Source organism: Chelonoidis abingdonii, chromosome 6 (genome assembly GCF_003597395.2).
Source record: "Chelonoidis abingdonii isolate Lonesome George chromosome 6, CheloAbing_2.0, whole genome shotgun sequence".
Lineage (NCBI taxonomy): Eukaryota > Metazoa > Chordata > Testudines > Testudinidae > Chelonoidis > Chelonoidis abingdonii.
Window position 1 is genome coordinate 1878999 of NC_133774.1, and position 15266 is coordinate 1894264.

A 15266-nucleotide genomic window follows, 5' to 3' on the forward strand; every position below is an offset into this window, starting at 1 on the left:
CATCTGCTAGTTTGTTGCCCAGTCACTCAGTTTTGTGAAATTCCTGTGTAACTCGTCGCAGTCTCCTTTGGACTTAACTACCCTGAGTAATTTTGTATTGTCTGAAATTTGCCATCTGACTGTTTACCCCTTTCTCAGTTCATTGATGAATATGTTGAATAGGGCTGGTCCCACTACAGACCCTTGGGGAACACCACTATTTACCTCTCTCCATTCTGAAAACTGACCAGTTATTCCTACCCTTTGTTTCCTGTCTTTTAACCAGTCAGTGATCCCTGACAGAACCTTCCCTCTGCTTCCATGACAACTTCCTTTGCTTAAGAGCCTTTGGTGAGAGACCTTGTCAGAGGCTTTCTGAAAATCTAAGTACACTATAACCATTGGATCCCCCTTGTCCACATGTCTGCTGACACCCTCAAAGAATTCTAGTAGATTGGTGAGGCGTGATCTCCCTTTACAAAAGTTGTGTTGGCTCTTCCCCAATATATTGTGTTCATCTATTGGATAGTTCTGTTGTTTATCATAATTTCAACCAATTTGCCTGATACTGAAGTTAGGCTTCCTGGCTTGTAATTGCCAGGATTGCCTCTGGAGCCTTTTTTAAAAATTGGCGTCACATTAGCTATCCTTGTCATTTGGCACAGAGGCGGTTTACAAATCACACCTAGTACTCCAGTTTCATATCTGAGTTCCTTCAGAACTCTTGGGTGATGCCTTCTGGGGCTGGTGATTTCTTCTTGTTTAATTTATCAATTTGTTCCAAATTCTCCACTACTGATTGTCTCCAAAATTACATCAATCTGGGACAATTCCTCAGATCGATCATCTAAAAAGAATGGCTCAGATGTGAAAATCTCCCTCGTGTCCTCAGCCATGAAGACCGATGCAAATAATTGATTTAGCTGCTCTGCAATGGCTTTGTTGTCATTGAATGCTCCTGTAGCATCTCAATAGTCCAGTAGCCGCACTGATTGCCTGGCAGGCTTGCTGCTTCTGCTGTACTGTGATGAGGTATGCTCCCGGCACTGGCCTGCAAGAGCGGAATTAGGCCAGGGGCCCCAATCAGCTAATTAGGCTGCAAGAAGGGGGGCTTTAGGCTGGAGGCAGCTAATCAGATAGACGCTCACCTGTGAGAGACAGGGAGGTTTCTACAAAAGCCAGGAGGCTGGCAGCGAAGGGGCAGCTGGGAAAGGCTGCAGTCACCCCCTGGGAAGAGAGGAGTGTTTGGAGGCTGCAGAGATGAGTTCCCTAAAGTTAGTCCCTGGGAGGATGGCGGGAAGAGACTGGCAAACCCAGAGGAGCGGGGAAGACCAGGAGGTACAGAAGCAGCTCAGGGAAAGGCAGCAAGATGCAGGGAAAGGACTTTGGCTGCTGTGTTGAGGGTCCCTGAGCCAGAACCTGGAGTAGAGGGGGGGGGCCAGGTTCCCCTGTGGGAGCGGCACCGTGCGGCAGTGAAGCAGACGACTGCCCGAAACTGCTGGAGAGCGGGAACTTTGTTACGCTCCCCCAGAAGAGGAAATCACAGTAGTGACCTGGCCGGAGGGCTGAGTCCCGAAGAGGACACCGTGGCTCCTGAGAGCTAGAGAGGGGCTGCAGGGGAGAAACTGATGGGGTGTAACTGCTGGAAGGGGCACTGGTCTCACCACGCGAATCCCCAGAACTGCCAGGAGGGAGCACCACCCAGAGGTGAGTAGAGCAAACCGGTCAGATGTACTTAAATTTCTTTTTTGCTGTTAGTTTTTGTGTCTTTTGCTAGTTGCAAACTGAACTCAATCTGCGAACTGAAAGCCAAGTGGGATGCCAGCAAGCCACAGGACTCCCCTCATCCCCTCAAGACAGGGGTGGCACATGGGAGAAGGCCTGAGGGCAGAAGCAGTGCTGCAATGTGAGAAATCCTGACTCCGAGGGAACCCCCACAATCTCTTCTACAGCAGGGCCCAGGCTGTCACCTCGGAGATGAGAGAGTACAGGTGTGAGGAGGGGGATGGCGGTGGGACACCTCAGGCTCCTATGCCTCCAGCTCAGAGGGCTCGGCTTTGGGCGGTGGATATGTTCTCTCTGGGTCTCGTTCGCACCTTCCTGAAATGCTTTGCCTTGGTACACTGACCCCAGTGTCCAGCAGCTTCCTGGTCTGGCAGCACTCAGCAGATAAGGCTGTGCAGCTAAAACTGCCTTCTCATCCTAACCCGGGCCCTGAAGTGCTGTCACCACGGGCATGGCCCCTCCACAAGCACGGTACAGACAGGGGGAAGGGGGGTGCTGATATGTCCATGGAAGTGGAGTCTGGAGCGAGCCTGGTGGGGTTGGGGGAAGGACGCGAGTGAGCAGCACAATATTCCCTCATCACACAGATCTCCTTTGAACAACGAGCAGCACCTGAGGCCCCACTGAGTTCAGGGCCCCATTGTGCTCGGCACCGCATGCACATTCTGTCTGAGACAGGGCCTTACCCTACCCTGGTCACTGAAGTAGCTGAGCGCCTTCCAGGAGGGCGTTAAACATCCGCCATGTGTGGTTTGTTCTGCCGCTCAGCCTCTGCCCTGGGGAGAAGTGTGTGCATGGGGGTGGTTTGGGGTTTTGCTATGTGTTTACAGAGCAGGCCAGAGCAAGAAGTGAACCTGGCACGTGCAGTGGAAGGTGGTGATGTCTGTGGTGGCCCTTGGTTCCTGTGGGTGCTTGTTCCACATCCTGGGACTGACCCACTCTGCGCAGACGAGCTTTACCCTGGTGCCTGTGGAGCTCAGCTGTGAGCCGCGCTCTGCACCCCAGAGCTTTCAGCTGGAACCCAGGCCACTGAGCAGCACGGAGACCTTGACCTTGGCCCGCTATTCTAGGGCAGCCCGTGCAGTGAGTGGAGGACGGCCCAGAGTGCTCACACCCTGCCAGGGAAGTGGGAACTGTCAGTTCACAAAAATATTACAGTCCGTGCGTCTGTCCCTATCACGGAGTCTTGCGAGCCGGTGGGGGCAGAAGGGTTCAGTGCTGCCCCTGGGGCAAAACAGGAGACATTGGGGGGTTGGCCCAAACCATGGAAGACCCCTCAGAGACCATGGAAATGGAGGGACCAATGGACAGTATCAAGGGAGGCTCCCAGCAGGTGAGCTGAGAGTGGTGGTGCCACAGGAGAGGGGCTGTGATAGGGACTGCCTGGGGCCACGGCTGGTCTCTTGTCTGGGACTAGCCCAAGGGACGGAGACAGCGAAGAGGAGCCAACATGGTTCCCACAGCAGCATGGCTCAGAGGAGTCCTGGCCTGGCTTCTCTGTACTGCCCTATGGCCTGGCCCGTGCTGGGTACCCGCTGGGGAATAAAACCTGACTCAGAAGGCTGCTGGGTGGGGCTAAAGCTCTCTGGGGGAGCAGAACTCTGAGCAGGGATCCGCCTGGCGGGGCGGAGCTCAAGGCTCAGGCACATGGCAGGGCGTGGCCCCGTGGGGGTCTGGCCCACTGGCGGGCTCCTCCAAAGGGCAGGGCACAGCACCGAGCCTGGCAAACGGAGGCGAAGAAAGGACATGGCAGGCGAAGGGTAGTGTTCCCCACTGAGACAGCGCACCCAGGCGGTCGAGCCCAGATCTCCTGAGCCCCATCTGCGGCCTGCCCCTCAAGGGCACCCTTCATAGACTCATAGGTCAGAAGGGACCAATATGATCATCTAGTCTGACCTCCTGCACAAAGCAGGCAACAGAATCTCACCCACCCACTCCCGTAACAAACCCCTGACCTATGTCTGAGTTATTGAAGTCCTCAAATTGTGGTTTGAAGACCTCAAGGTGCAGAGAATCCTCCAGCAAGTGACCCGTGCCCCATGCTGCAGAGGAAGGAGAGGAAAGGCAACAAACCTGCCAGGCCGCTGCCAATCTCCCCATGGGGAGGAAAGTCCTTCCTGAATCCAATAGGCGATCAGCTAAACCCTGAGCAGTGGGCAAGACTCACCAGCCACGACCAAGGAAAGATTCTCCTGTAGTAATCAGATTCCAATCCCATCCAACATCCCATCACAGACCATGGGCATACTTACCTGTTCTGATAATCAAAAGATCAATTGCAAAAATTAAGCTTATCCCATCATACCATCCTCTTCCATAAACTTATAAGCTAGTCTTAAAGCCATATGTTTTTCCCCACTACTCCCTTGAAGGCTGTTCCAGAACTTCACCTCTAAGTTCGAAACCTTCTTTCTAATTTCAAGTCAACCTTCCTGGTGTCCAGTTTATACCCATTTGTTCTTGTGTCTACATGGTTAGTAGCTGTAAATAATATCCCCCCTCCCCTAATAGTAATCCCCCTCATAAAGAGCAAGCATATCCCCCCTCAAACCTTCTTTTGGTTAGACTACAAGCCCAGCTCTTTGAGTCTACTTCCATAAGACAGGTTTCCATTCCTCGGATCATCCTAGTAAGCCCGTTCTGAACTGTTCCAGTTGAATTCATCCTTCTTAAACATGGGAGACCAGAAACTGCACACAGTATTCCAAGTGAGGTCTCACCAGTGCCTTGTATAACAGTACTAACATCTCCTTATCTTTGCTGGAAATACCCTCGCCTGATGCATCCTAAAACCACATTTGCTTTTTAACGGCCATATCATGTTGGCGGCTCATAGTCATGCCTGTGATCAACCAATACTCCGAGTCCTCAGTCCTCCTCTGTTAGTCCAATGATGTGCTCCCAATTTATAACTAAAATCCTTGTTATTAATCCCTAAGTGCAGGACTTGCACTTTTCACTATTATATTTCATCCTATACTATTACTCCCAGTTTAACAAGCTCATCCAGATCTTCCTGTAGGTATCCCGGTCCTCTCTGTGTTAGCAATACCCGCAGCTTGGTGTCCCCGGTGGTCCTCTCGTATTTATTGATTTGTTTTGTGTTAGCGAATAACCCCCCGACTTTGGTGTTCTATTTTCTTCTACTTCTTCATCTATCCACAAACTTTTTAGCAGATTCACTGCCTTTGTGCCATGATGCGGTCAGTATTAAAAAGGTTAAATAAGAGTTGGTCCAAAACTGATCCTTGAGGAACTCCACTAGTAACCTCCTTCCAGCCCTTTGACAGTTCACCCTTCAGTACGACCCGCTGGAGTCCCCTTTAACCAGTTCCTTATCACCTTCAATTTTCATATTCATCCCCCATCTTTCCAATTTAACTAACAGTTCCCCATGCGGAACCGTGTCAAATGCCTTACTGAAATCGAGGTAAATTAGATCTACTGCATTTCCTTTGCTAAAAAAATCTGTCACCTTCTCAAAGAAGGAGATCAGGTGTTGGCATGCTATCTACCTTTAGTAAACCATGTTGTAATTTGTCCGCAATTACATTAACCCAATGTCCTTAACTACTTTCTCCTTCAAATTTTTTCCAAGACCTTACAATACTACAGATGTCAAACTAACAGGCTATAGTTACTCGGATCCTTTTTTTTCCCTTTCTTAAAGACTGGAACTATGTTAGCAATTTTCCAGTCGTACAGTACAACGAGTTTACCACTCATAAAAATTTGCTAATGGGCTTTTGCATTTCATTGTGCCAGTTCTTTATATTCTTGGATGAAGATTATCGGGCCCTCTGATTTTGTCCCATTCAGCTGTTCAAGTTTGGCTTCTACTCCGATGTGGTAATCTACCTCCATATCCTCATTCCCATTTGTCATCCTTCCATATATCCTAAGCTCCTCATTAAAGACTGAGGCAAGTATTTATTTAGATATTGGCCATGCCTAGATTATCCTTAACCTCCATCCATCCTCAGTGTTTAGTGGTCCACTCTTCTTTCTTTGTTTTCTTCTTATTTATATGGCATAGAACCTTTTACTATTTGTTTTAATTCCTTTGCAAGGTCCAACTCTACATGGCTTTTAGCCTTCCTCACTTTATCCCTACATGTTCTGACCTCACTAAGGTAGCTTTCCTTGCTAATCCCGCCCATCTTTCCACTCTTGTCGGCTTTCTGCTTTTTCTTAATCACCTCTCTTGAGATGCTTGCTCATCCAGCTTGGCTCACACTCCTGTCTATGGTTTTTTTCCCCCTTTCTGGGATGCAGGCTTCTGATAGTTTCTGCAGCTTCGACTTAAAGTATTCCAGGCCTCCTCCGCATTTAGATCAACAAGTTCTTCAGACCATCCACTTCCCTAATAATTTCCTTAACTCTTTAAAGTTAGCCCTTTGAAGTCAAAAAACCCTAGTCCCAGATCTATTTTGTTTATCCTTCCATCTAGTTTGAACTGAATTAGCTCATGAGCACTCGAACCAGGTTGTCTCCTACAACCATTTCTTCCAGTGGTCCTCACTACTCACCAAACCACATCTAAAATGCATCCCTTCTTTGTTGGTTCTTCAACTACTTGGTAAAGAAATCCATCCGCTATCACATCCAGAAAAATCTGAGCCCTATTATCTTGCAAGCACTTGTCCTCCAGTCTATATCTGGGAAGTTGAAATCTCCCATTGATCACACATTTCCCCTTAGTTTTTACTTCATTTAAACAATTAAAAGGTCTCTATCCATATCCAAATCAGATCCCAGCGGTCTGTATCACACCCCAAGCATTGTCTCAGGAGAGGCTCTAGTAGCTTTCTTCCAGTGTGATTTTTGCCCGAACAGACTCGTCTTATCCATTCCATTCACTTCTTATTTCTTTACAGTTACTCATCACTGTAACAATGCTACTCCACCACCTTTGCCTTTATTTCTGTCTTCTTAAACAGACATAGCCTTCAATACCTGTTACTCACGTCATGACTACTATTCACCATGTTTCTGTTAGCCCTATATATCCGTTCCTTTCCTGCACCGTAGCTCTAGTTCCTCCATTTTGCTCTCTAGGCTCCTCACATGGTACAGATCTTAATTTTTGCCGTTTGGCTTCACTACATTCTTTACCCAGTTAGGCACAGACATTCTACCACCAGGCTACCTGTTAGACTGGTATCTACACTACCTTCTCCTTATGTCAATTCTTCGGTCCATGGCTGTATCCCCTCTTACTTTGTTTTCTTCCCTCTCAAGGTTAAATTCCGGTGTGGAGATCACCTGGACATCTCCCAACCATCTCCCCTAGATTCCTAGTTTAAAGCTCTCTTAATCAATTGGGCAAGCCTCCATCCTAGAAGTCTTTTTCCCTCCTTACTCAGGTGAAGTCCATCCCGAGAGAACAGTCTTCTGTCCATAAATGCTTCCCAGTGGCCATACATCCCAAAGCCTTCCTTATAGCACCACTGCCTGAGCCATCTGTTGATTGCAATAATCTTGTCACACCTTTGTTGCCCTTCTCTAGGAACCGGCAGAATCCCACTGAAGATCACCTGAGCCTCTATTTCCTTAAGCGTCTTCCCCAGTCTGGCATAGTCTCCCTTGATATGTTCCAGCGAGAATCTAGCCGTATCATTCGTTCCCACATGAAGGACAATCAATGGATTCTTTCCCACCCCTGTTAGGATCCTTTTCAGCCTCAGGTCCACATCCCGTATTTTAGCACCCGGCAGACAGCACACCCTTCCTCTTAAGCAGCTGAAAAGGAACTCGCAGCCATTTCCGAGCACACCCTGCTCTGTTCCTCCTTGTGCAATCCCACATGATGGGCTCATACGATAAGCAATGGCAACACTCCCAGTGATGTGGGTTATCTTTGCTTCAACGTGGTCCTAGGCTGGGTTACCTGGAGCTGGGGTTACCTCTGAGAAATAACTGGGGGAGTCAGTTACTGCAGAGCCCAGCGGCGCAATGAGTCAAGGGCACCCGGCACTGCCCACGCACTGTGCAATGCCTGGGCTCTGTCACCCAGTGGGTGTCCGTCTTTTCATTGCCCGGAGCCCCAGGCTGCCCCTGGGGCTGGCTGCTGCTGGGTACCCGTGCACGCTGGGTATAATCTCAAGAGGGTGGGAGTGGGGCCATCGCCCAGAAAGCCTGTCTGACATCTGGCTACACCCTCCTGGCTGGAGCCTCGCCCCAGGCAAAGCTCAGGGCACTGTTGCCTGGTGAGCTATTTGCGGGGTGCTGGTGGTTTCGGCTCGTACCCTGAAGCTGCTGGGCCACACAGCATTTGGTTCTGTGCTCTCAGGTGCACCAGGGGCCAAGCTCGGGGCCAGAGCCTAGCAGCTGTCCAGGCTGGGCTTCAACTTTCCAAACTACAGCTATGCCCTAACAAAGCACCCCGAGACTCGCCCCTGTGCAGAGCTCCCAGGGAGCGCCTGCTGCAGGGTGCTGTGCTGCCCCCCAGAGGCCAGGTCGGACACCCAGACGCTGAACAGTTCGGCTAAGAGATCCCCACCAACAGGCGGATCGCGTGCAATGGCAGAGCAGGGGGTGCTACCCAGGGTGTGGGGCAGTGGCAGGGACTAAGCTGCTTGGCGGACTCAGGACTAAGCTAATGGAGGATGCTGCAGGTTGGGATTGGGGAGCAGCAGCAGCACTGCCTGGGGAGCCGTCCCTGTGCGTGCAGCTTGCCAGGCCAGTGACATCCCCGGGTCCTGAACAGACTGGACTAGTGGGGGACTGGCTGTGGATCAGGACTAGGGGCTCAGCAGTCTGTAGGCTTGTTTCCATTGGAGCTGCTCCGCTCCCATTGCCGGCCATGTGTTTATCAGCAGAGTGATCTACGCTGCTGGCCCCTCGGGGCTGGGAAGAACCAGCTAATGAGTCGTGTCACACAAAGTGACCCTCTCATTTACATAGCTCATGTGAATATTTAAAGCGCAGGGGGTCCCTTAAGTGTTTGTCTGGGCTGGGCTGGCCACACACTTAGGTGCTGGCTCCAGGGGTGCTCTGGGGCTGGAGCACCCATGGGGAAAAATTAGTGGGTTCTCTGCACCCACAGGCAGCCAAGCTCCCCTCCCCATCTCACCTCCGCCCCCACCTCCTCCCGTGCCCCCGCTCCTCCCAGCGCTTGCCGCTGCCACCGCCAAACAGCTGTAGGAAGCTCCAGGAGGAGCGGGAACGTGATGTGCTCAGGGAAGAGGCGGGGCTGGGATGGGGATTTGGGGAAGGAGTCGAATAGGGGCAGAGTTGGGGCGGGGACTTTGGGGAAGGGGTTGGAATGGGGGCAGGGTGGGGCCGGGCGCAGAGGGGGGGCGAGCACCCAGAAGAAGTCGGTCCTATGGCCACACGTGGCTGGGTGGGTCAGGAATTCAAGGGTTTGGTTTAGTTATGATGGGCTAAGAGAGCATCTGTAAAAGGCGCAGGGAACGCAGAGGCCATGTCAAGTCACCCTAAATCACTCACTCCCGCCGGCCGCCTGGCTCTCCGCACAAGCACAGGCCAGAGCCATGGGGAAGGCTTTCTGGCCAGACCGAGTTAAACCTCAGAGCTCTTGGATGGTAATCGCTCCCCATCACCGTCCAGGAGAGAGCACCGGCCGCCTTCTTGGGAAAACAAACATTGAATCCCCTCAGAAAACAAGGTAAGAGTCTGAAAGGCTGGCAGAAGCACGGGGAATAGTGTGGGTAAGTTTTAAAGAAAGGCTCCCTACACAGCCTCTCCTGCTTTGTGTCTGTTCCCTACATTCAAATCTGAGGGGTCAGCATGATTGTGCACTTCAGTACACACCTGAGAACCGCTTCCCCGGCCTCTGATCTGCTTGTGGGGATCATTTCACAGCCTTATGGCGAGGCCGTAGCGTGTCACCCAGTAGCAGCTCTGTCTCTTCACAACCCCATCAGCAAACCCCCCGCACCTGGGGAGCTCCAGCTAGCCACAGGGCAGCCCCGGGGTTAACAGCTCACTGAGTCCACCTCAGCTGCGGGTGAAACAGGAATCTAGAGCCTGTATCCAGGCTAGACTGGGACCCAGCCTTCAGCAAGCACAATTCTTGGTCCTACATCCATCAGCCATGCCCTCGCCTGTATTTCTCACCTTCTCCCGCTTGTGCTCTGGCTGATTCAGCTCTCAAAGGGTGACCTGCCAGGCAGGTTGCCCACAATGAAAACTTCCTGTACACTACAGTCAGAAATAGCTACCTGGCATGGCCAGGGATTGTCACATCCTGTCCTGGATGTTCCTGGGGCCATCGGGCTAAGTTGCCCTGCACTCTGCACCTGTGCAAAGACACAGAGTATCCACTACACTCAGCACTAAGTCAAATGCTGCAGGATACAGTAGGTGAGTTACACCTGTGGCAGACGCACCACATCCCTGTGGAGATGGGGGCAGATTCTGGGCTTTGCATTCAGCAGCTGGGGGAGGTCTCTTCACTTAAATGCCTGCACCAGTCTAATGTCATGGTTAACCACTTCACTTAACAGGCCCGGTTCCCCTGGCTGCTCACTCCCAGCCCGCAGCTGGGGCTCTCCTGAACTTGCACTGTTTGCCCAGTCCTGGATGGCGTAGTGCGAGCCTGCTCCAGTGCTGCTGGGGTGATACGAGAGCCCAGTTGCTCCTGATGGAAAGGGAGAATCCAAATGCTTTAGATTTGCTCCTCTTTCTCTTCGCACTAATTGCAGCCAGGCCTATCCTTTGCCAGCCTGGCAAACCACAGACAAGGCACTGCTAGAGCCCAGGGGCCCTTCCATGAGTGTCCCATATTGCAGCTGTGTGTCCAGTACAACAACTGACAGCTGCAAGGTGACACCCAGTTTCCCCAAGTATCATCGCACACAAAGCTACCGCATCTCTGTGGAACCCTTCTGCAACCAGGGCCGGGTTCACTACCTAGAGGTTCCTTTCCATTGATCCAACACAGAACCGGCTCGAGCCCCCACCTCGTGACCTGGGACAATTACACCCACCCCTGGGCGCCTCTGAGAGGCCAAACTTCCCCTCGCAAGCACAGGGTCCGAGTGTAGAAAAGACACTTGTAATAAAAGGAGGGAAGTAATGGCGTTAATTTGGGAAACCGCCACACACAGGGTTCATAAACCTAAACCACGAGCAAAAGACCCACCCCACGTAAGTCGGGCAGTGCCCTTTTCCCCTCGGGGCTTAACTGCAGCAACCCAAAAGTCCCTTTAATGAGCCTGGCCCGGCCCTTCTCTGCACCCCACTCGCAGTCACTGTCACTGGTCAGTGCAGACCCAGAGGCGCAGCTGCAGAGTTCACCTCCCCCTGAGTGGGGTAAGGCAGCACCTTACTCGCTCCGCTGCTTGGGCACTCGCTTGCCACCCCTCTCCACCCGCCACCCTACCGGCCTCTTGTAGCACCTCTCCACTGCACCAGCCGCTCCGTCACCAGCTGACTGTCAGTTACCTTCTGCTGCCACCTGCCTCTCTGCTATGGTCACTGCACAGCCGTCTCTTTGCAGGCTGGGCAGGAACCCAGGCCTACCCAGGGCTGGATTAAGACCTTTAGAGGCCCTAAAGTCTGAAAAGATTATCATGCCCCCCCCCCCCATATGTAATTCAAAATAAAAACAAGACTATACCGTAAAATAAAATTTTATTTTTTGAAATGACACAAAACTTACATGTTTGCTGAAATTAAAATAGCTTCTTTCTAGATTTTTTTGATTGCAAAATTCTGGATCAGTTCATCGAAGCTGTCTCGACAAAGAATGAATATCAAATAGCAAATTTTTTCATTAAAAAATCTCTCTCTTTTTTTGGTGCTCCCTGCTTCGCTGATGCCCTAAACACATGCTTAGTCTGCCAGTTGGGTAATCCAGCCCTGGTCCTACCACATCTGATTTCAGCTCTGATGGGGCATTTAACATAACAAAGAGACTCTTAATGAAACCTGTTTAATTCTTCCTTTGAACACCAGAAGAAACAAGTTAAGCCACACTAGGGAAAACGCTTGAGGGACAATCTACATCTGCTGACTACATCATCTATCCCCAGCTTTCTTACTTTCACAGGGCTCTGGCATTCAAGCTCCTGGCTTAATGAGGTCCTTTCAGCTGAGGGTGATCCCCTCATTTGGGACAAGTCAAGCACAGCCCTGCCCCCTGCACCCACACAACAATGCCAACAACATTGGCAACAGCACCCCACCATCCCTGAACTCAGCACCAAAGTGACTTGTAACCCAACACCAGCCAAAGTTGATTATTCTGAGCAGCCCCACTCTATCTGCTGGATATCTAAGCAGAGTAGGTGTTCATGTAAATCAGTTTGCTCTGGAAGTGTCTCCCCCTTCCAGTTAGCTGTCAGGGAAGAATTCATTCAGACCCTGCTTATATCTGTTTGCTGGCAGGTAACTCACCTGTAAACAGAGACAGGAGCTATTGCTTGCCTCACTGCGAGGCTAGAGCAGTGTTTCTGAACTGCAGCCACTGCACTTTTCGTGCAGTCACAGCCTCCTGGGTGTTGATGGAGGTGGGGGAAAGCAGTGGTCCCTCCCCCAGGGCCGCTAGCAGGGGTTGGGCCCTGTTCCCCATTCCCCTCTGGAGCCACAAATGTTGGAGGAGCAGGCAGGTAGGTGGTGGGGCTTGGGCTTCAGACCTGAGATGGCAGGTGGCAGGCTGCAGCTGTGTGGCAGCAGATTCCATCCCCTGCCCATGGGTTTTGACCCCTGACCTTGGCCCCAAGGCTCAACCCCTGCCCCAACATCTCCTCTGGCCCTGGGCTCTAGCCCCCAGTGGCAGGGTTTCAAACTCCACCCATAGGGCCATGCAATCCAGCCTTGGCCTCCAGCCATGCGGCAGTGACTGCTGGCCCCAAGCTCACCCCCCCGCCAGGATACCCCTAGCCCCCACTGTGTCCTCCAGCCCTGGTCCCCGGCTGTGCTGCTGTTCCTGGATTCACCCCACCCCCCCTTAGCCCCTGGCCCCAAGTTGCCTCCCTACCCACCTCTCCATCCAGGGCTTAATTTGTCCCCCCAGTTTGCTAGGGCTGAGTGAGTCTGTTGTGAAAAGCGATATTTGTATGCTTGTTAATATCACTTTCCAGAGCCTCCCAACTAGCTAACAGTCTGCTGCTGTAAAAAGTGATATTAACAAACATACAATATCGCTTTTCACAGACACAGACTTACAAGCTAGCAAGTCTTAAAAAAAAAAAAAAGCAACCAAAAGGAACAACAACAAAAAGTGACAAGAACATGCAAAGCGGCTTACTTGTTTCTATTCTGTGTAGTCCAGTAACGAACAGAGACAACTGCATGTTACTTCTATTACTGAGTCTGTGAAAACCCTACATAGAGAAATACAACGATCTGGACTTGGCTATGTGCCTATTCATTTGTTTTTTCGAAAGTTAATTGAGTATTTTAGGAAAAATTGTCCGAGCGGCTGCCAGTGAGAGTTGATGGCCGCACTCTGAGGCCACCAAAGATTTTCTTGTGAGAACCGCTGGGCTGGAGCGTGTGGGCTTGCTCTGCAAACAGGGGATGGACTCGTTACCTCCAGTCAGTGGAAGAGGTGAATCCAGGGGCTTGTCTCCACAGGGAAGCTAGTGTGCACTGAGCCAGCGGGGGAACTGAAAGCGCACTACTGGCTCTGCACTAATTCTCCATGTGGACATTCACACCGTGCACTAAAAGTGCCCGCAGGCAGTTTAACTTCCGAAATGAGTTACGCTACCATGGTGACCCGGCGAGGCGAGGCTGACTGTGAGGAGAGGCCATGGCAAACCAAGAGAACAGGGATCATTTCAAATGTTTAGAACTTTATAAGGGAAAATCCCAAAATTGTACCAGGAGCATGAATAATGCAGAACGTTACCAAAGACTTACAACAAACGATAGGTTAACACCTCACTAGCCTTTGGGAGCTTGTACATGCTACTCTGTGCACCTCGTACCAAATGCATTGTTAACAAGAACAAAGGAGGTCACTCCCCAGGCTATTGTGTCACCTCAGAGAAGAGCCAGCTTTACCTCTCCATGGCTGCACATCCAGCTCCACTTCTGCTCATTGCTTCTCTTCAGCGGGAAGCGCTCGATTCACTGTTCCTGTGGCCAGACCTCGCTTCAGCACGTTTATCCTCAAGTGGGGTTTGTTTGCCTAGGGACCCTTACTTGCCCAGGAGGTGCCTCTGACCAGTATCCTGTCACCAGACATTCAGACACCCTCTCCATGCACTTCAGGTCCTTTCATAGGATAACAGAACATCAAGGCTGGATGGGACATCAGGAGGTATCTAGTCCCACCCCCAACTCAACGCAGGAGCGATCCCCAGACAGATTTTTACCCCAGCTCTCTAAATGGTCCCCTCAAGGATTGAACTCACAACCTTGGGTTTAGCAGGCCAATGCTCAAACCACAGAGCTATCTGTCACAGACTCACAGATTGTGCCCACTCGTGGCCCCATGTGGTCCGTGGAGGGGGGGTGCCCCCTTCAGCAAGACAGCCCTTCTCGGGGGTCCACTCTCTCTCGGGGTCAGGCTCCTCCACCTCCTGGAGCCGCACCTCTCTGAGCCTTAGCACGTCTGTCTCTGCCGTGGGCCCCCTCCGGGAGTCCACGCGCTCTGGACCCCCAGGGCCTCTCCCCCAAAGGGGTTGATGCCCCCTGTTCTCTAGCCCGGAGTGACTCTCAGCCAGCATAAAACAGGAGGGTTTATTGAGAGTTGAACACGGCACAGGAAACTCTCAGGGCCTCAGGCCTGGCCTCTCTCAGCCCAGCACATCCTAGTCCCCCTGCATCTAGGTGGGCTCTGCCTGCTCCCCCTCTCCAGCCCAGAGCTCCTCTGCTTCCCAGCTGGGCCTCTGATATCCCTGGCCCCAAGCCCCCACTTCTGTCCGTTGTCTTTTCTCCAGGGAAATAAGATCATAAACAGGAAGGCCTGGGTCTCCTCTCCTCTAGCCCCTCTGGTCAGGTCACTGGGGTCCTCTCCCTGCAGCCCACTGTCCTCCCACTGGCCAGAACCGGCTGACTCCTGAGCTGCATCTCCAGGGCACCAGGTCACCAGTCGCTGGGGTCTCCATCCTCCAGGCTATCAGCCAGGGTCCCAAGTTCCCTCTCTGGATTCTCTGTAACAACAAACTCCCTCTCCCATCACCTCGTTAAACCAGTAACACCCGGGGACATTGAGTCCCACTCCCTCTGCATGCAACCCCCTGGAAAACACAGAAAACCCAAGAAAAGCCCCCACTTTGTCACACTATCCCTCCCCCTTTGTGGGTAGGTTTCTCACATATTGTTCTCAAGATCTGTTTTCACCTAACACAGCTCTGGGATCAATTCCCCTTTCCCATCTAGACACGCCCTAAAACTCATAGTCTCAGCTGGGGTAAGGCCTGTCTCTCGCTCTCTTGCTATGGGTCTGTGCAGCACCCAGCATGAGGGGGCTCTGATCTCAGCTGGGGCAGGGCCTGTCTCTGTCTCCTCATGTGTCTGTGCAGCGCCCAGCACGAGGGGGCTCTGATCTCAGCTGGGGCAGGGCCTGTCTCTCTCTCTCA

At 51.8% G+C, this 15266-nt stretch overlaps 1 protein-coding gene across 1 annotated transcript in view; it reads left to right on the plus strand.

The window, feature by feature from the left end:
- The first annotated feature begins 3028 nt into the window (after positions 1 to 3028).
- CIMIP2B (ciliary microtubule inner protein 2B) overlaps positions 3029 to 15266 on the plus strand; it is a 21634-nt gene continuing 9396 nt past the window's right edge. Inside the window, exon 1 of the mRNA XM_032772963.2 lies at positions 3029 to 3097. Within this exon, the coding sequence (XP_032628854.1) occupies positions 3029 to 3097 (69 nt within the window). The remainder of the gene's footprint in view (positions 3098 to 15266) is intronic.